The sequence below is a fragment of the Abramis brama genome, assembly GCF_963993115.1.
Source record: "Abramis brama genome assembly, chromosome: 6".
NCBI classification, from domain to species: Eukaryota; Metazoa; Chordata; class Actinopteri; order Cypriniformes; family Leuciscidae; genus Abramis; species Abramis brama.
Window position 1 is genome coordinate 46884357 of NC_139968.1, and position 21982 is coordinate 46906338.

The following is a 21982-nucleotide window of genomic DNA, read 5'->3' on the forward strand; positions in this document are numbered from 1 at the left end:
AAATGTGTGTTTTTTCTTCCTTTTTTTATTGCAGAAATACATACAGAAATTTTACAAAATACACATATCGACAAATAAAAATAAAACAAAGACAAACAATAATATAAGGACAGACGAAAGAAAGGAAAAAGGTAGAGAAAAGAAAGACATTTGAAACGCATGTCCTGTGGGGTGTCGAGTGTTTTAGGGCATTCAGTAATTTAACATCTTTACCGGTAACACTTTACAATAAGGTTCATTAGTTAACATTAGTTAGCATGAACTAATAATGAACTTCACTTATACAACATTCATTAATCTTTGTTCATGCTAATTTCAACATTTACTAATACTTTATTAAAATCTTGTTAGCATTAGTTACTGCACTGTGAACTAACATGAACAAACAATGAACAGCTGGATTTTTATTAACTAACATTAACAAAGATTAACAAATGTGTTGCTCATAGTTACTTCATGTTAGTTAATACATTAACTAATGAACCGTATTGTCCAGTGTTACCCTTTCTCTCGTCCCCCCCACTCTCCTCTCCTCCCAATCCTCCAAACAATAACGATAATAATAAAGATAGTAATATGATTTTCTTTTTAAATAAAATGCTTGTTGAAGTATCATCAGCTATTCATTGCTAAACAGTGAAGAGTTTGTTTGGACTGTTGATATTAAGCCCTGTGGGATCGTGGTGGGCTTGCTAATGAATTAGGCTGCTAACTAGCGCGAGTTTAATGAGCCTGATGGGAATGGTCAATCCCTCAGTGCATGTGCATCTCTGGTGGAATCTCACCGGCCCCTCATGGTATCTTCTCCTTCACCAGCAGGACCAGGGTTGGGTTGGGTTGGTATATATGTGGTGATGAGGTCACTGAGACGTCACCGAGAGAATCTTCATAAATACTGGAAAAACCTCAAGCACTTCGATCACTGGATTGTCCAGTTTTCAGGTGAAACATGGCGGCTCAAGGAAAAGCCTCTCAGCGCACGCCGTCGTCTGTGCTCTACATTGCCATATACATCATTCTGGTGATGCTTGGGAACATTGGGAACACCACGGTCATCGGAGTGGTCGGAGAAGGGCTTCTTCGGGATACGGGAGTCATCCGAAGCTCAGATGTGATCCTGGTCAACATGGCTTTCTCCAACCTGATGGTGTCGTTGGCCAGAAACACTCTCCTGGTGATCTCCGACATGGGAGTGGAGGTACGGGAGAATTACGGGAGTGTGATTGTGGGAAATGTGTGTTATAAAGTCAGTTGTTGGTTCGGTGTTGAAAAAACGCTAAGTCAAGTCACCGTCATTTATACAGCGCTTTAACAATATAGATGTTTCAAAGCAGCTTTACAGTCATAACAGGAGATTACAGTAACAGAGATTGTTTTGGCTTTACAGCAGCTCTAGAATAAAGTTATTGTCCAGCTAAAGTTCGGTGTTGAAAAAACGCTAGCTTTAAAGCTGAATGGTTGTAAAAGGATGTTATGTCCAAATTTAATTCTCGTATGTTCATGTCAAGGGGATGGAAAGGCGTAGCGCCAAAACAATAGTCCCAAACAGATGAATGTAGTAACTTCTTGAGGAGCGTAACTCAAAAATCAGAAAAAAGATCCGCACACGAAAATAGGCCAAAAAGCTCGCAGGATTTTATTGTCCAGAGGCCACAAATAAAGTGCAAAAGAATGTAAGTTGTGCAAAACGTTTTTCTGCATTTCAACCCTTTATTCATATGTTCATGTGAAACAAAATTGTGTTGATTGACCCAGGAACAAACGTTGAGGTGCTGGTCTGACAGATATAGAGGGAGACTATACCAGCGTTTGAGAGCGGAAACATGTAAAACGCTTGGGCTGGTGTAACAGTGCCTTCCCTTTAGTCCATAAAAGTCTGTATCCCAGCCAGGAATAAAAGGATCAGCATTATATCAAAGCAGACAGTCGGGTTTAAACCCTGACTGAACCTTCTCTACAATATCCTTATCTGAAAACATGGAGAGAGCTGAGACTGGTCCAAATGTAAAAATGCTACAGGCTGGTTCTCTCTGGAAAGTTGAAATCTTCGTGTTTTTTTCCATTTCAACTCGCACCTTTCTAAGGACTTGCTTCGTTATTCAGCCAGAAATGAGGGCTAGTTTTTAGTCGCCTATTCTTGGATGGAGCGACGGAATCCCAAAATTAACTGGGTGAAGGAGAGCATCGTCTGCTGCTAGTTTGATATTGTTGTGTGTTTGATTTATTTTAATTGCCATCAGCAATTGAAATCATCAGCCTTGTTCCTTCTTCACAGGTTTTCCTCAATAGAAACTGGTGTCGCTTTATGATGGGCATCTGGGTTTGGCTCCGCTCTGCAAACGTTTGGTCGACGTTCTTTCTGAGCATGTTCCACTTTCAGACGCTGCGTCGACTCGCCCCGGCCGCCACGAACGTGCACGGCCACCCCGGACCCCCCAAATCCCTCGTATTCGGCTTGTGCCTCATCTGGAGCCTCAATCTGATCTACTCCATCCCAGCGTTCATCTTCTCCAAGAACGGAGACGAGAACTCCACCGAGGTCAGTCTGTCTATTTATTGGTCAACAGGCTTAATTTAACTTGTGTGTTTCCTTTCGGTTAAAGGGATAGTTCAACCAAAAATGAAAATTAGCCCATGATTTACTCTCCCTCAAGTCCTCCTAGGTGTATATGACATTCTTCTTTCAGACGAACACAATCTGAGTTATATTACAAAATGTCCTGGCTCTTCCAAGCTTTATTATGGCAGTGAATGACTGTGTCTGTTTTGAAGTCCATAAAAGTGCATCTATCCATCATAAAAGTGCATCTATCCATCATAAAAGTGCTCCACATGCCTCTGTGGGGTTAATAAAGGCCTTCTGAAGTGAAGCGATGCGTTTGTATAAGAAAAATATCTATATTTAAAACTTAAAAAAGTAAAATAACTAGCTTCCGGCCAAACGAACATATGGATTCGACTTAAGTCTAAGCGCAACTTATGCGAGAAATGCGACGCACTGCTGATATTTACGCTACGCCATGACGCACTGCGCTACTTCTGACGTCACAAGTGGGCGTAAGTTGCGCTTTAACTTACTTTCCTCGTAAGAGGATGACTTGAGGGTGAGTAAATCTGGGCTAATTTTCATTTTTGGGTGAACTAAGCCTTTGACCTCCGACCCCTCCTCAGACGCTGATGTTGGTGAGCAGCACCACTCGGCCACTGTTGGGATGCATCTGGGATTTTCCGTCGGCCTACAGCGGCCTGGCCTTCGCCACCTCCTCCATGGTGATCCATGAATCCATTCCCATCTTCCTGATGAGCATCACTAACCTGGGCTCCTTGTTAACGCTGTACACTCACGGACGAAAAAGAAGAGCTGCCAACAAGAGTCAGAACGCGGCAGTCGTCACCGGGATCCCTGCGGAGCGACGGGCGGCTAAGGTAAGATGATCTTATCCCAGCTCTTAGTGTTTATATCTAACCCTACTGTGGGTAAAAGTCGTACCTTTATTTTCAGCAACTGCTGGAAGACCAGATCACAAATGCACAACATGCCGAATAGGACGTTCCAGAATAACACAGTTCTTATTGTCTAAAAAAAGATCCATCGCTATGATTCTCATGCCAGTCCAATATCTCTATTATATTATTATGGTTAAAGTTCTCTTAAAAATTTGTATTACTCAGCAAACTCACTTTTCAGTGAATCCCCTGTAGTTAATAGTTTTAATCCCTTAAAACTCATCTTTGAACACCAAAAACGTTTAAACGTTTTTTCCTTGAAAAAACATAAATGTTCATGCCTTAAAATATCTTGAATGTAACTCGACACCCTTGCCTCATTTAGTATGCGTGGGTCTATGAATATGCAAATGAGCCCCGCCTCCACTCACTCCCTCAGCTCAGAGATCCACTGGTTGACGATCACACGTTGATCTGATTGGTTACAAGGTAGTTTGTGACGTCAGAAACACCAGCGATTTCAAAGCGTGTTTTTGAGACTGTCTTTGGTTCACTGCAGTTTTAAGGAGAAAATACTCAGCAATGGAGTCGACTTATGAATTTACACATGGTTTGACTTAAAGCACATTAAAAACACCACATAGACACATAAACAACAGCTAGATTTTCCCCACAGGGGGACTTTAAAACACCAACCAGCCAAGCTAGAGTTCTCCAGTATTGATGCACTTACCGGATAAAAAAAAAATGGATACGCCCCCCAGTGAAATGTAATGTCATCAATAGTTGTGGTTCGTTTTCTCAGCAGAGATTTTAAATGTCTAATAAAATAATAAAATATTACATGACCTGAACGTTACATGAACGAAAAAGGCCAATTTGGATTTCTTTGGTTCCCTCAAGTTTAAAATTCCAACTGGTTGATAGGAATGTTGTTCCAGGACCAACAAAAGACCTGCTAAGCAAAGCAGTCCCAGACCCAAGGTTTAATTATACCATGATGATGTAATTTCCTGAACTAATGATCTTCACTGATGGCCACAATCCTGCGGGAAGCGTAGGTTCACTGTCCCATGGGAGCTGAGAGCAAGTTCGTTCATGTTTTTGTTTCTCCAGAGAGTAACAGAAGCGTTTCTGCAATAAAGTGGAGTAAGGGGTTAGGCATGACTAGACCAGGCTGTTTTTAATTCAGTATCACAGAATAATACTTCTTTGTGTGTTTGCTCAGGTGATCTTTGCGCTCAATATCCTCTTCATTTCATCTTGGGGCGCCAGCATCATCTCGGTCAACTACTTCAACTATAACCGCGGATCTTCCACGCAGTTCCTGCTAATCGTCGCTCGCATCGCTAACATCACCTTCATCGCGCTGTCGCCCATCGTGCTCGCCGTGGGACACCGGAGACTCCGAGCCTTCATAAAGTCAGTCCTGTCACGTGTAGTCTGACAGACAGCTCTCTATGGACAGGCATCAAAGACATATTATCACAAGAGTGCGTGGCACATTATTTATTTTTAATAAAGTTGCATGTACTTACTCAGAAACGAAGACTCTGTGCCATTCAAATTCCATTTGAAAATGCCGATTCCTGAGTTTGAACTGACCGATCAAAGAGGATGCATTGAATTTAAGGAAGTAGAGTTATTTAATGCATTGCATTTCATTTACATTTATTCATTCAGCAGACCCTTTCTTACAAATAGGTAACATTTTACAATAAGGTTCATTAGTTAACATTAGTTAATGTATTAACTAACATGAACTAACAGTGAACAATACATTTGTTACAGTATTTATTAATCTTTGTTAATGTTAGTTAATAAAAATCCAGCTGTTCATTGCTTGTTCATGTTAGTTCACAGTGCATTAACTAATGTTCACAAATACAACTTTTGATTTTAATAATGTATTAGTAAATGTTGAAATTAATATTAACTAAGATTAATAAATGCTGAAGAAGTATTGCTCATTCTTGGTTCATGTTAACTAAGGTCATAAACTAATGTTAACTAATGAACCTTATTGTTAGTGTTATATCAATAAGTAAAATAATACATATCAAATCATATAATAATAATAATAAGAGGAGTAAGTATTAAAGAAAATATTAAATATGGCTAAATAAAAAGGAATTTAATTAGTCCTGAGAGAACATTTCCTGAGAGGAATCCTCCTGAATTCATTGAAGGTTTGTACTGTGTTTCTCTCAAGATTATTATTCTAGTAGAGACACTAATACGTCTTTATTTCTCACATTATACCTTTCTTATTCCGAGTCTGCCAGGGCTTCAGACGAGTGCAGACATACACTAGATCACGTCTGTTATAATCAGCGAAGGGTTTGCACTGTGGGCAGCTTCATTGATTATAATGGGAGTGATTTAACTGTGTCACGTCACTTCACAGGAGAGCGCCAGTGTCCGACAGAGAGTATGACACAAGGTAAACCTTGAGCTTCTTTATTCTGGGATTGTGTATTTATTTAGCAAACAAGCGCAACAGAAATAAATCATGTTCGCCAGTTCATGCCATAAAATAGTTATCTTGCAACAGACTCCAGCGCCTTTCCTTTTTTCCAAGTTATCATTTGGGTTAAACATGTAACCCAGACTGTTGGGTTAACTGGGCAACCCAGTTATTATGACAGATTAACCCAGCATGTTCCCCACCAGATTGCTTTTGATTTTTAACCCAGCATTTTTTAGATAGCAGAGTCTTCAAAATGGAGCCAAACAACATGAAGCAGCATACAAGATGGAGGACTCAAACAGGAACACGTAAGAATCTAGCTCTTCTTGTACATTGTGTTATGAAGTGTCTCTGTCCCTGTGTCAGATCTGTGTGTTGAGTCAAATTGACAGCAGTCTTGAGTTGTGTGTTATTATTATCTCTGATATGTGTGTCTACTGCCACCTAGCGATCGTAAAACAACATCATCACAGATCGTTTCCACAAGATTGATTTAACTGATTATTCTTAACCAGATAACTGAGATGTTAAAGTATGAACCTTAATATTAAATAAGAATACCTGAGTGTTTCGTTATTTTATGCTTGATATTGCATCTATTCATTTCACCATTTACCTCATCACTCTGAATCTGACGTGTATCGGCGGGAGATATCTCCAGCGCTTTCTGAGGTAAATATTGACCGATCAATTTATGACTAAATAAATTATAACGACTGATACAATCTCTATCAAATCAAGACCATTTTATAATTATTATTTTACTTTGAAAACTTTTGGATCATTGAAGAATCATACGCCGTCCGTCCGTGTGTTCGCGTTTCTAAGCAGTTTAAAGGGCGCGCGCCGTTTTACGAGCCACCGTCGCACGCTTTCTGTGGAGCGCGCTTCATTCTTCAAATTAGGAGCGCGCATCAACCTATCTACTTATTTCCTATTTACACAACTTCGCAATCACTATAGAAAATATGTATTATCCATCCATCCATTCACCAAACCAATCACCTTCTGTAGGGACGCATGTGGAAACCAAATTATGCCATATATGAAAAGAAACATGCTTTTGTAAATCAAAATGATGATAATTATAAGATTAAAATTTCGAAATTATTACTTTTAATGTCATAATTTCGATTTAGTATGTCATAATTTTGACCTTTCATCTCATAGGCCTAAACATTCAATTCAATTCACATTAATTTGAATAGCACTTTTCACAATACACATCGTTTCAAAGTAGCTTTACAAAAAATGCCACATTACAATTTACAGTGATCTGTTATCAGAGGAAACTGTCTAAGTTATGTATTTCGGAAATGTACATTTACAAATCACAGTTAGCTAAACAATGTAATTATTTATGGCAGAAACAATGAAGTAATCACAATCACTAACATAGTGGAAAGACAGATACTGATGTCTTTGGGTGAGGGAATCTGGTCTCCTTCTGAAAAGAGTTGAAATAAAATGGAAGCATCATCATAATTGGCATGACTGTGTGATAGGTAGATGAAAATGTGAAAAACTATACTTTATGAAGAAGACGCATAACTTACACAATGTACTCTGTAGCGTATGTGACGCACATTTTGTGTCGAGAGGATCCTTTCCAGAAAGTACAAAGAACTAAAGATGTTAAATCCCAGCTTTGGCTTTTCTCGGACCCACACTCTGTGGAATTGTGGTGGGTTTACTAATGAATTAGACTGCTAACTAGTGCGAGTTTAATGAGCCTGGTGGGGATAGTTAATCCCTCGAGCGTGAAGATGCAAGTTCAGCTCATGTATCCCAAAACATCCATATCTCTGGTGGAATCTCACCTGCCACTCACTGCATCTTCTCCTATGACAGCGGGACCGGGATTCAGCGGATGTTGGGATTTATATGGTAACCATGATCCATAAAAAGGGGCTTGCGGGCGGTGGGAGGAGAGGAAGGCGTTGGGATGGAGAAAATACAACATCACTGAGACTTTCTGAGAGACGCTCCATTTATGATTGAAGTCTGAAGAACATGGCACCTCAAAGAAAACCCTCAAGCCTCAGTCAGCGCATCTATTCATCTCCGTTCTACTTTGCGCTCTACGTGGTTCTGGTCATGCTTGGGAACGTTGGGAACACCATGGTCATCGGAGTGGTCGGCCAAAGCCTTATCCGGGATACGGGAGTCGTCAGGAGCTCAGATGTGATCCTGGTCAACATGGCTTTCTCCAGCCTGATGGTGTCGTTGGTGAGAAACACAGTCGTGATGGTGTCCGATCTGGGAGCGGAGGTACGCAGGAATTCCCTCATGGATGAACGCTTGGTTGGATGTATAACTGTTAATGAATGGATGGCCGTTGAGGTATGGAGATGGGATTCTGGTCTGGAATCCTGGTTCTGGTCTCTAGACAAACCACTGAAATGAGTGTGAACCCAGTCTCGTGTCTTTGAGAAGGCTTTGAGCTGTGTAAATGTCAAGTCTCCTTTATTTATACAGCGCTTTTTACAATACAGAGTGTTTCAAAGCGGCTTTACAGTGATAACAGGAATATAATGCAACAAAGTCTGTTGAGTCTGTTGATTCGTTCTACAGAGTTTAATTGAGTCAGTGTTAAAGTTTGATTCATTGTTAAGAGTTAACAATTGTTCAATCAAAACCAACAAAAATCCCATTTGGACTCTAATCAAGTGTTGCTTATTGAGATTTGCCAGACATCGGTTGCCTTTGAAATGCTAAGACATGTTGTGTTTGTTGACGCAAGTGTGTTTTGCTAGTTTCAGCCTGACGCAGTTTTCATTTTCACGTCCTGCTCCACATTGTTTAAATAGCGAATGCATTAACGCCCATTTGTTCGCTCATGAGCTGCTGGTCTGAGATCGAGTGTGTGTTCAGGTGCATTGTTGGAGGAACAGAAATAGACTGAACCATTAACCAACTGAACCTGCTCTAAAGTCAACGGCGCAGTATTCTTTCTGTTATTTAAAGAGCGCGTTAGTAATGTGCGCCTATAGGCAGGTCCACAACGCGTGTACCATCTGCTTATTACACACACACACGTGCAGCAACACACAAACAAGCCAAATATTAAAAAATAAAAGGATTACAATGTAAAAGATTAATAGTGTGAACATAAAGATACGGTGGAATCCAGATTGTCCCGTAGATTGTCTGCTTGCGCTTTAACCTCACAAACACACACACACAGACACACACACAGCTTTAACCTCACACACACACACACACACACACACACACACACAGCTTTAACCTCACACACGAGCAGATCCGTTTCCTCGCTAGTGAAGCGTTCCGTTTTTCAGCTTGCAAATTCCTCCATGTAAATAGCGAATCCGCCGCGGCGCGAGCGCAACTGGTTTTTAACGTGAATGTGAGACGAGTTTACTGTATTTAACTGAGCATCAACACGTCTGTTTCCTCACAGATTTTCCTCACTAGAGACATGTGTCACCTCATGATGGGCATCTGGGTTTGGATCCGCTCTGCAAACGTTTGGTCGACGTTCTTCCTGAGCGCGTTCCACTTCCAGACGCTGCGCCGCGTGGCTCCGCCGGTGATTAGCCTTCACGGGCCCCGCGGGCCCCCCAGACCCCTCGTGCTCGGCTTCGGCCTCATCTGGAGCCTCAACCTGGGCTACGCCATCCCAGCCTTCATCTTCTCCAAGAACGGAGACGAGAACTCCACCGAGGTCAGTCTGTGTCTGTATCGTGAATCCCACGGGACGGTAAACAAAATCACTATTAATCACGGGATTGGGACGGGACAGGAAGAAATGTCAGCGGGAGTGGGCGGGACCGGGAATCGTAATAACACAATTCTAGCGGGCCTGTCTCTTTATGCTCTCCTGTTTGCTCTGGTGTGGCTGCTTAAGTGAATGACGTGCTCCACCCGTAACAGTTGCCAACCGCCAATAATATAAGAGAAGAAGAAGGCTTCTTCATGCACTTTGTAGCCGCGAAAATCACAATCAAAATGGAGTCAGACATGAAAGCCACGCTGCAACGACTAATGTCGGAAAATACCTCAGTTGTGCTCGCCGACATTTCTGTCGCTCTGAAGTAACCAAATAATTGAGTGAAAATTTGGTTATATAATGTGTGTGTGTGTGTGTGTGTGTGTGTGTTTGCATGGATGATTTACGTACATGAAATTTAGAAATGTTCTGTATTTTTTACTGTAACTGACTGATTCCGGCCAAAAAACACAACACGGGAGTGGGAGGAAATGGGAGTCATTCTTCTGGGATTGGGATGAGACGGGATTTTTTTGTGGGAGTGGGACGGGAGAGGTTTGAAAATCCACTCCTGTGTCATCGTCTAGTCTGTGTGTGTTTATGATCAGCATTCAGCTTGTGTTTGACCTGGTTTGACCTCCGACCCCTCCTCAGACGCTGATGTTGGTGAGCAGCACCACTCGGCCACTGCTGGGATGCATCTGGGATTTTCCGTCGGCCTACAGCGGCCTGGCCTTCGCCACCACCTCCATGGTGATCCATGAATCCATTCCCATCTTCCTGATGAGCATCACTAACCTGGGCTCCTTGTTAACGCTGTACACTCACGGACACACTCGCAAGAGTCAGGACGCGCCAGTCGTCACCCGGATCCCTGCGGAGCGACGGGCCGCCAAGGTGAGGAGCTACTCTCACGGGTCATAAATCAGGAACGCTTTGCTTTGGAATACAGACCCAAAGTTGGTTGTTTTTGAAGAGACACTTAGCAGGAGTGTCAATTATTGCAGGAGTCAAAGAACATCAAAACATTAAAGTGTAAAAATGTTATATGTTTAAGTTTATGGAAAGCAAATGTACTAAACATTTACATTTTTATAATTTTAAAATATACATTTTACAAAATGATTTTGACACTGAAATTGCAAGAAAATTAAAGCCATGCGTCTATCCAAGTTGTGTACCAAATTTGAAGTTGATATCACAAAAATATAGCTTCCTAAATCGAAATTATGAGATAAATCGAAGTCTAAATGATGAGATGAAAAGTTGAAATTGTGACAAAGTCAAAATTATGACACATCAATTAATAATTATGAGATTAAAAAGTCAAAATTATGTCATTATGGCAAAATAAGTGATAATTAGGACGTACAAATTGATAATTTCAACATTTTATATCATAACTAGAACATAAAAAGTAAAAATTATGAGATTAATGTAATTATGGCATAAAAAGTCTGAATTATGACAAGTCAAAAATATAGCATACTACGTATAAATGATGAGATGAAAAGTTTAAAATTGTGACAAAAATATAGCATACTACGTATAAATTATGAGATTAAAAAGTAACAATTATGCCATTATGGCAATATAAGTGATAATTAGAAAATGAAAAAGTCAGAATTTTGACCTTATATCATAACAATATCATTATATCATGATATTGAAAGCGTGAGATAAAAAGTCATAATCATGAGGTTAAAAAGGCAAAACGATGGCATTATGGCAATATAAGTGATAATTAGGACATTCAAAGTAACAATTTTGAGATTTTTAGGCGCTTTGCTAAAAGAACACCCACACTCCATTGAATTTTAATGCATTTTCCATCACAAAGTAGCGCATCCATGGTCAAAACGGGCTTCGCAAGATGAATTGTGTGTTTTAAGCTTTCAGATGACGATGATTGCTTGTGTGTGTGTGTGTGTGTGTGTGTTTGCTCAGGTGATTCTGGCGCTCAATATCCTCTTCATCTCGTCTTGGGGAACTAACGTGATCTCGGTCAACTACTTCAACTATAACCGCGGATCTTCCACCGAGTTCCTGCTAATCATCGCTCGCTTCGCTAACATGAGCTTCATCGCGCTGTCGCCCATCGTGCTCGCCGTGGGACACCGGAGACTCCGAGCCTTCATAAAGTCAGTCCTGTCCCGTCTCTGTCCATCGGGATAGACTTCACCAAGACGGGTCGCATGTTTTCTGCATCATCAAACTGTGTCAGGAACACATTTCGTCTTTTTATTTTAATTTTATTTAACAATATGTCATGTACAAACAACATGGCAACTAAAATATATAGTTACACTATGACAGTGGGATCAGGTGCAAAAGTGCATTACAGAAAAGAAGAAGAAGAAAGGAAGAGTCATATTCCTCTGTTTTTCACTTTTCATCATTTTAAGGGCATTTGTATAAGAAAGAAACCTTTGGGTAAAGCCTCTACATGCATACAATGACAAAATAAATGATCTGTAGTTTCAATATTATCACAAAAACACAAATCACAATTAGTTTCAAATCCAAATCTTCGTTGAACAGATTGACTGGATGGATAAACATCATCAGTTCAGCTTCGGGAGTTAATGGGGATTGTAAGAAAGTTGTTTGTAACCCTTTTTTGAGAAGAGCTGTGAAGTTTAGGATGCTTTAGGGAATAAGATGCTATCAAACATGTTTCTGATCATTTTGTTTGGAAGTTTAATTTCTTTAAAATCGCACCCTAATGGGAGACTAAAGGTGTGTGTGTGTGTGTGGAGGGGGTGTTTTATGTGTCTTGTGTGTGTTTGACTGATTAAACTCAAGAATGAATCAGTTCAGACTCTTTTTTCCTCATCTAAGATCATCTGAAGGGAAAGTCTACATGAGACGATTACCAACACACCACTGGCACTGCGGATCATATAAAACCTGCATTTATTTCAGCCTGACTGATATTCAGATGTCAAACATGTTAATGTTGCAGGGAAACAGCAGAAATGAGGAAAACAAGATTCGTGTTTCAAAACAAGACTTACTGCAATAAAACACTGTCGATTGTGACTGGAAATGAACATTATTAAGCTCAGATTCATTCAATATTTACTGGAGTTTTATGATCAATGCATGAATCTATGAATTACCTTCTCTACAGAATCATCAAAAAGTCAAAATCATGACATTATGGCAAAATAAGTGATAATTAGAGTGATAATTTCAACATTTTATATCATGACTAGGACATAAAAAGTCACAATTATAAGATAAAAGTGGAAATTATGACATAAAAAGTTAAAATTGGTATAAATTGTGAGATGAGAAGTTGAAACTGACAAAAAAAAATTAAAAAATTGAAATTATGGCAATATGAGTGATAATTAGGACAAAAAGTGATAATTTCAACATTTTATATCATAACTAGAACATAAAACGTCAAAATTATAAGATAAAAGTTGAAATTATGGCATAAAGAGTCTGAAGTATAACAAAAAGTAAAATTGATAACAGAAGTATAACCCTATCCCTATTAGATGAAAAGTTGAAACTGTGACAAAAATAAAATAAAAATATGAGATTAAAAAGTAACAGTTATGGCTATATAAGTGATAATTAGGACATACAATGTCAGAATTTTTACTTCATATTACAACTAGGACTTAAAAAAGTCAAAAATAGTAAGTCATAATTATGAGATACAAATCTAAATTATGACAAATCTAAATTATAAAATGTATAGTTGAAATTGTGACACAATTAAAAAGTCAAAACTTTAGCATTTTGGCAATATTAGTGATAATTAGGACATACAAATTGATAATTTCAACATTTTATATCATAACTAGGGCAAAACAATTCTAAACTATGAGATAAAAGTTTAAATTATGGCATAAAAAAGCGAAATTTTAAAATGTTAAACTTATAACACTAATTCATAATTATGAGATAAGAGTCTAAAATTCTAGTCGTGTCTATTGTGACACGATAAAAAAGTAAAAATTATGGCATTATGGCAATATTAGTGATAATTAGGACATACAATTTATATCATAACTAGGACTTAAAACGTCAAAATAATGAGATAAACTCTAACATAATGACTTATAATTGTGATTTACCGAAGCATGATTGTTTTCTGACGTGTTTCCGATCTCGTCAGCTGATATCTGGTGTCTTTTCCCCGAGTCACTTCTTCTCGCTCTGTGGCGTTTTCCCGTTCGACTCGTTCGTCTGTCCGCTGTTCTCGCGGCGCTGCTCCACCTCGGCCCGCCGGACCCACCGCTCCAGAATCCTGCCGATCCGGCGCCGTAGCTTCCCGTGTCCCAGCGCCACCACCAGCGGACTGAAGCCCACGAACAGCGAGGCGGAGAAGTGCGCGATGGTTAGCAGCGCCTCCGCGTGTTTCCCGCCGTTGTGGTTATAGTAGGTGACGGCGGCGACTTGCAGAACCCAACAGCTCACGAATAACGCCACTAGCGCCATGATCACGTGACCCGCCTTCCGCTCGCTGGACACGTGAGGCTCCACCGCGCCGCCGCCGGACACCGCCCGGATGTGCTTAGCGAGCGCGTGCAGCGTAGCGAGATTCGTTCCCAGCATTAGAATGAGCGGTAGCACTTCGTTTAGCGCTAGCGACGTGGAGGCGAAAGCATATCCGTGGCGCTCGCTAGGAAACTTCCAAACGCAGCCCAGCAGGGGACGCGTCGTACAGCTAATCACCATTATCTCCACTGTAGCGTTCCCGCGCGCATGTGTGGTGTAGACTAGCGCGGGCAGGGAGAACAGCAGGTTAGCGAGCCACACGGCGGACAGGAGCGCACACACGCGCAGACGCTCGCGCCGGAGACCCTGCGGGCCCATGGAAACGTGCTGCCGCCGCAAGGTTGCGCAGTGGAAGCCGCTGAGAGCTAGCGTAGCCCAGCAGCTCACCGCACGCCACCACACCCACAGTAGCATGAACACGCGGCACCAGCCGGAGCTCAGCTGCACCTCCAGGCCCAGATCCGACGCGAAGATCGGCACCGTGCGGAAGAGCGACGTTAGCAGGTTCGCTAGGCACAGGTTCACCAGGATGGTGTCGGACGGCGGCAGGTGACGAGAGGAGCTTTCCTTCGAGCACTGGAACACCTGAACACACACACACACACACACACACATCACATTCAGCACTGGAACACCTGAACACACACACACACATTCAGCACAGGAACACCTGAACACACACACACACACACACACATCACATTCAGCACTGGAACACCTGAACACACACACACACACACACGCATACACACATATTACACACACTGTCAAATATGACTTAGTATGTCATAATTTCGACTTTTCATATCATAAATATGACAGTATTTAATAACTTTGAATTTTCATCTCATAAATATGACTTAGTAAAATATATATATATGACTTCGACTTTTTGTCCTAAATATACCTTAGTGTGCCATAACTGACTTTTCATCTAATAAATGACTTAGTATGTCATTATTTCTACTATTCATCTCATAAATATGGCTCAGTATGTCATGACTTCGACTTTTATAATTATTAGTCCTGATTATGATTGAGCACAGAGTCAGACCTGGACTTCTTCCACACACGTGATCATAGTGAGGGTTAGCTGTGAGTCTCACCACAGAGATGACCAGGATGTTCCCCATGATCCCGGAGAGCACGAGCAGGCCGAAGAGGATCGCGTCCACCGTCAGGACCTCAGACATGTCTCACTCTCTGTCTGTCTGTCTGTCTGCCTCGGCGCGCGCTCTGTCCATCGCGCGCGCTCACAGCAGCTCTGTATATAAGCGTGCGCGCACATGCTCAGATGCGCAATCGTGTTCTCAGGCTCCATTAAACTGCAGCTCTCAGGCTTCCACTGGGGTTTTAATCTGTAATCAATTATTAAACGCCTGAGTGGCGATAAACTCAGTTTAGATGATGTTAAATGTTCAACGATCAGTGAAAACTGGAGGAGGGGCCGTTTATTTTTATTGACTTAAAGGGGTCATATAATGTCATTTTTGTACAAGCTAATATGATTCTTTAGGGTCTAAATTAAAAGTTTGTAATATACTTTAATTAAAAATTCTCATTAGTATTGTAAGAAAACACTCATTTTACCTGGTCAAAAACAGCTCTGTTTTCAGCACGCTGTTTAAGTGCATGTGTCTTTAAATGATAATGAGCTTTGCTGACCCCGCCCCTCTGTTCTGTGCGTACACCGTTTAAAATAATAATACAAAAACCATAACGCGTTGTTCATTATAAACGTGGGATTATGAATTATATTGATAACGTCGTACATAGAAAACATGCCATAATGTACCCTGAGTGTAAAAATAGCCACATTCATCGTGAAGCGTGCAAGCTATTTGCAAAGATTAATATAAAGATTAATATAAAGGTCAATAAAACGTTACACTCACTTTTTCTTCTGGAGGTTCAGCAGGAACACGAATAGTTGGTACTGATCCTTTTTTCTGGAGCAGCTTCTTAGCAAAAACAGCTTTATACTGACCCTCGTTTGTAAAGCAGTCTCGAGTCTGGTGAAATGATTCGCGCAAACATGACAGCATTGACGTTGATCGTGGGGAATATTCCCTTCGAAAACAAACTCAGCCACTGCGTCTTCAGCGGTTCGGATTTAGAAACATCATCAATATGACTCCTGTGTTCGTTATTACACCCAAGAACAGAACACCACAATCGTTAGACGCCATTCTGCTCAGCACTCCAGCTATCAACAATGAACGCGCGTCGGCGCATGCTATGATTGACAGCTCGCTCACGAGGGCGGGTCTGTGTTTGAAACGCTGCTGTCAATCACCAATCGTGGGAGGGGCGTCGATATTGTGACGTCACAATATCGAACAGCTTGATTTGAGACAGGAGGAAACATATAAGAAGATAAAAAAAAAAACCACTGGATGGATTTTTATCATTTTATGATGGTTGTGTACAGGCACTGCCAGCACACATTTCAGTACAATCAACTTGTAAAAGTGCATGTACCATTAAATGACCCCTTTAAGCTATGATTTGATTGATATATTAATTTGTTGTCATTTACATTTTTGTTGGTTTATGAATTGCCTTTAATGTGGTGTTTCACCGCTAACAGTTCTGGCATCGTTCTCAAAGTTATCAAACGTTCTTTAAAGTTAATAGATTTCTTATCACTACAATAAGGTTAATTAACATTAGCATTAACAAGTATTTACTAACATGAACTAACAATGATCAATGCATTTGTTACAGTATTTATTCATCTTTGTTAATGTTAGTTAATAAAAATACGTTCATTGTTTGTTCATGTTAGTTCACAGTGCATTAATGTTAACACAACCTTGATTTTAATAATGTATTAGTAAATGTTGAAATTAATATTAACTTAAGATTAATAAATGCTGTAGAAGTAGGCCTATTGGTTATTCTTAGTTAATGTTAACTAAGGTAGTTAACTAATGAACCTTTAAGTGTTACGGATTTTTTAAATAATGTTCGTTAGCTCATTAAAATGTAAAATTCGTAAACATTATTCATGGAGAGTTTTTTCCACTGAAATGTTTTAGCTGAACGTTGGTTGCGTCATTTGTTATAATGTTCAAAAATAAAATTCCCATAATATTTGAAGAATTATAAATGGAATGTTTCCTTAACGTTCACATATCATATTAAACCAATAAAAAAAACGTTAAAAAATAAAAAAATAAATGTACGTTTCGAACATTTAGAAATAATGTTTTAATGGGAACTTCAGCTCGTTAATGGCAAGTTACCGTGTGACAACATGCCCCACACTGTGTGTTTTTCACGTTCCCCATGTTTTCTATTGATGTATGTCTCAATGTTTGTGTCTAAACAGAACTAACCCACCCTAATGAGTAAAAGTCTTATTAATTTCTGCTGATGAAGATCATCGGGCACTTATTCTCAGGGGTTTTATTAAACTGTGTGTCTGATTCTGCATGTTCCCATCATTAGAAGAAGCGCTGACTCAATCCTTCCGATCAACACGCGTGTGTGCGTGTGTGTGTGTGTGTGTTTGAACCGAATCATCTCTTTATGATGATGATGATGATGATGATGACGGTGAATATTTCACGGCGCGCGCACGTCATTCTCACGCAGCCTTTGTTTACCTCGAGACCTTCTCATCACTACGAATGCTTGTTTCCGCCACGGAATAAAACAATTTAAAAGATAATTGCGACTTTTTATCTCACAATTCTTACTGTTTTTCTCGTAAAATGCGATTTATATCACGCAATTCTGACTTAATAACTCGCAATTGTGAGAAAAAAAAGAGTCAGAGTTGTGAGATAAAAAGTTGCAATTATCTTTTAAATTGTTTTATTCCAAGCTTCCATATTTTAAATTATGCTCTTCATGTATGGTGATGATTCAACATTTTGACAAGTATTACTGCTGATGAACACTAGATGGCGTCAAATTCAAACTGAAAATACACAGCGAAGAAGGAGAAAAACTATAAACTAATCATACATTAAATATACAAACTGTGCTCGTGAGGTTTTCTCACACAGAAGTACAGAATCTTTCTGATATTTATTCACAACCAGTCACGTGTTACAGGGTGTTTTTGTTTTTGTTTTTTATGAACACGTGACGGCCCGCCTGTTGAAGCCTGCTATCATATTTTCACGTATTTTCAGTAAAACAATGAAATGCAAAATTGATGGAACACACAACAAATCAAACCATCAGTTGTTTATTTGCTTCTTCTACTCCAATATCTTTGAACGTGCTTAAAAACCTGAAATAAGCCTTCATGTAAAAAACACAACAACATGGTATATAAGTGCAGATTCATTAAACATTATTAAATTGGTTTTCCAGTAGATAATCTTTCTTAACGCGTTGGTTAATTTAATTAATTATAATGATTAATATAGAGTATATTTCTAAAATTATAAGTATTGTTTTTAGAATTGTTGATGATTTTTTATTATTATTAACAAGACAGACCAATGACATGTACACATAAAGGGGAGGAAAAAAAAAAAAAACAGAGGAAAAAAACAGCAAACCATAGATCTATATAATACTGAATATGATATTCCAGTGTGATATTAGCCTATTGATTATATTTTTCTGGTGATGTTGTGGGAAAAAATATATAGATATAAATTCTCTGAGTGATAAATGGATATCAAGACAAAGAAATCGTCTGGTTTCTGACAGAGATAAAGTGAGAATGAACAAAAGGCGAGAGAAAGTATGCTAATTAACACAGTTATTAAACGCGCGAGCGCGCGCGCACAGACACATGCGCGCTCTCGTCCAGCGGCTGCAGCGGAAGGTTTTCTCTGAGGTAATCTTTAAATCTCCATCTTTATTTACAACAAATCAGTATCAGTCTGCTTAATAATAATGTTAATCGATGTTGTTTTGTTCGTCTTGTATTCAGAGATTCAGCCGTTAGTGTTTTGTTTGCTTTTTAGCGACGCACGAGTCAGTGTTTGGCATTATCTGTGTTTTTTTTCCTTCTTTTCAGGTCGCGCGCACCGGTGTGATGGCGACCGCACGTCTCCGGTATTCTCCACATCTGTCCATCGATTGTGAATAAATAAGCGATATAAATCAGACATGGCAGGCCATCAGGGATCAGTGTTCCTCCGCTACTCCTTCCCGGTTCTGCTGCTTCTAAGCAGAGCTCTGCCGAACCGGACCAGCAGCATCCGTGATGCCCAATACAGTAATAATAACACCAATAAAGACTCCAAGCGGATACCAAAGCTACAGGACAACAGCACTACTGTAAGATGGTGGCGTGTTTTGGGTGAAGTCGGGCCGCTGTGTGCATACCGCACTCTTGAGGAAGGTGACCCAGGGCGTTTGTGTTTCCGGTATACGCGTCCGGACTTCCGGTGCGCCGGCGCTACCTGTCGACAGGTGAGCTCACCTGACCGACAGCTCACGGCGAATATCCTGTCCAACGGAAGTGTGTTCGTTCAGTGGACGGCTCATGCGAGCCCCGCTCACGGGCCTGCGGGCGGCTTCCGGCTCAGTTGCTGGTGGAACGGCAGCTACACGCAGTTCGAATGCGCCGGCGTGCATTTAGGCAGCAGCTGCCGCGATTATTTGCTCACCGAGCTGCACGCTAACGTGCCGTACCGCCTCTGCGTGCGGCCCTACGCCCTCGACCGGGCCGAAGCCTGCGTGGAGTTCAGCCTTGAGCCCAGCGGGATGCAGGACATCGTTATCGCCATGACAACAGTGGGCGGAGCCATCTGCGTGATGCTGGTCATCATTTGCCTGCTGGTGGCGTACATCACCGAAAACATAATGAACCCGACGGCGCAGCACACGCTCACGGCGCAGCACTCGCACAGATCGCACCTGCACACACACCTGTGAAGAGAAACATCGTTATCGTCGTCGCGCAAACACTCACCTTACAGCTCAGGATCGGAAACGAAGTGCAGGATTAATGTAGAAAGAGACGCAGGTCCACAGAGCTCTACTTACACACAGGCTGTGTTCGGAATGGAGGACTTGCCTACTATTGACCGATTAATGCGCGTTATACACCGCTAATTGTGTACGATTATTCTTAAATGGTACGCAATAGTACACCGTACACCCAGCTAACAAATTTATGTCCACGACGTTTCTAATGTGTTAGAATGTTATTTAAAAGGTTACGATAATGTTAGTATAATAACGTTTACTTGTGTCGTTCTGAGGACATTTTCTCTCAACCTTATGAGAACGTCAATTAAGTACAAATATCATAACGATGTTCCAAGAACGTTTTACTTGTACATGTACGTAACCTTCACCAAACGTCGCCTGTTAGCTGGTTTTTATTTTGCATGTTTTAGTGTGATACATTTTTTTTTCAGTTCAATCAAATAATGAGTTGAGAAAGAAATTTTAAAGTTCACAACTCAAAATGGGAGGTCAAGTCAAACGCAGTGCATTGTGGGGTACAGTATACAACAGCAATAGTAGAAATAGTGCTATTCCGAACACAGCCACATACCGACAAGCTTTTTTCCTGTGTTTATGTGTGTTTTCATCTATAGTCTCGTTTAATAATCCCGTTTACCAAAAAACTGTGCACTCACTGATGTTTAGACTGATAGCTATATAAATATCTGTTTTAGAAATGCAAGTCAATAAATCAGTAACTGCATATGATGGTTTTGTGTGCGGTAATAATGGAGTTTAAGTGATCTGACTCTAGTGGAAGAAAAACTGTAGTTGTGTACTCTAATGCTCCCAATAATTTACAGTATGCCTTAACTTTCCACAACTCTTTTAATTCTGAGTTAGTGATATGAGTTCGTCATTTTCACCAGAACAAGGACCCACTGACTGACAGTCATCTGAATACTGTGCTTTTTCTCTGTAATACAAAACTTGTGTGTCAATAAATGAGGGGTGAATTTAATAAAGTTTTATTGTTTTGTTTTGTTTTAATTTCCCAAAAGAAACAAACTGATATACACAAATTACACTGTCATCTTCTAATAGCAAAAAGAAGTTTTGGAAACCTGAAACATGTTGGAACAGCTCTCTCACAGTGAGATTCTGGTGTGACGTCTATGATTTTATCAAATGTTATGTGAATCCTAACTTTGAATTTACATATAGAAATATAAATTGTGGCTTTCATGAATGTGAAAAGAAAAGTGATATTTATTTTATAAACCTTATTTTTCTGTTAGCTAAATGTCACATTCACAAATGTAAATTTTGTAAATGCAAAACAATCCCCGCACCGTCTCCACTGACTCTGTACTGTGTGAAGCTGCCTCCTCCTCGTCATTTCTGACTTATAACAAAACACAAAACAGTGTCTAAAAGCTGCTGTGTGACGAGGTGTACAGCAAACAAGCTAAACAACCCAGAAATACGTGTTTATAAGCTGTCGACCGCCAAAAAACGAGCGTTTAAACACACAAAAGTGGATATCGGCTGGAACGAATGGGTAAATTGTGGGATCCTGCACACTAAAACTACACTACGTGTACAGTAAACATTTAATCACTGGTAAGTCAAATATCCAAATGTTAGTTTTATATTATATTTCAGTAAGCTAAGCTATCTTGTCGCCTCTAGTGGGCGTAATAGTCCAGTCATTTTATGAAAAAAGGTTGAACAAATTGCAACAGAAGCAAACTCATGTCCTGAGTAAGGAAAAAAAAGCCCCGAAGAATCCCATTAGGGGGAAGTTTCGAAAAAGACCCAAATATCGCCTATTCATTCTTCTTCTTACGTGAATAGGGTAAAAGTTTTAACCTTTAGATATCACCATGAAAATTACTGAGTTGATTACTTACATTAAGACAAACAAAAAATGTATTACAAGTTTT

The 21982-nt window shown here is 40.1% G+C and overlaps 3 protein-coding genes across 3 annotated transcripts; 2 read left to right on the top strand and 1 right to left on the bottom strand.

The window, feature by feature from the left end:
• The first annotated feature begins 84 nt into the window (after positions 1-84).
• Positions 85-12989, top strand: ora3.1 (olfactory receptor class A related 3, tandem duplicate 1). Its single transcript, XM_084118578.1, has 9 exons — positions 85-1198; positions 2276-2539; positions 3172-3426; positions 4676-4878; positions 5855-5890; positions 7921-8260; positions 9342-9605; positions 10305-10547; positions 11598-12989. Exons 1-9 carry the CDS (start codon positions 950-952, stop codon positions 11823-11825), a joined length of 2082 nt encoding a protein of 693 aa, XP_083974704.1. The 5' UTR covers positions 85-949; the 3' UTR covers positions 11826-12989.
• Positions 12990-13811: 822 nt separating this feature from the next.
• Positions 13812-15361, bottom strand: ora4 (olfactory receptor class A related 4; the record flags this gene model as incomplete). Its single annotated transcript, XM_084118579.1, has 2 exons — positions 13812-14753; positions 15275-15361. The coding sequence occupies 2 exons, from the start codon at positions 15359-15361 to the stop codon at positions 13812-13814; spliced, it is 1029 nt and encodes a 342-aa protein (XP_083974705.1).
• Positions 15362-18919: 3558 nt separating this feature from the next.
• On the top strand, positions 18920-21055 carry fndc10 (fibronectin type III domain containing 10). Its single transcript, XM_084117839.1, has 2 exons — positions 18920-18972; positions 19156-21055. Exon 2 carries the CDS (start codon positions 19248-19250, stop codon positions 20016-20018), a length of 771 nt encoding a protein of 256 aa, XP_083973965.1. The 5' UTR covers positions 18920-18972; positions 19156-19247; the 3' UTR covers positions 20019-21055.
• The last annotated feature ends 927 nt before the right edge of the window (positions 21056-21982 follow it).

Coding starts and splice junctions, on each gene's coding strand:
- ora3.1 (XM_084118578.1), top strand. CDS start 950: ATGGCGGCTCAAGGAAAAGCCTCTCAGCGCACGCCGTCGTCTGTGCTC. Junction 4,879..5,854: donor GCCTTCATAAAGTCAGTCCT/GTCACGTGTAGT, acceptor GTCACTTCACAG/GAGAGCGCCAGTGTCCGACA. Junction 8,261..9,341: donor ATGAATGGATGGCCGTTGAG/GTATGGAGATGG, acceptor GTTTCCTCACAG/ATTTTCCTCACTAGAGACAT.
- fndc10 (XM_084117839.1), top strand. CDS start 19,248: ATGGCAGGCCATCAGGGATCAGTGTTCCTCCGCTACTCCTTCCCGGTT.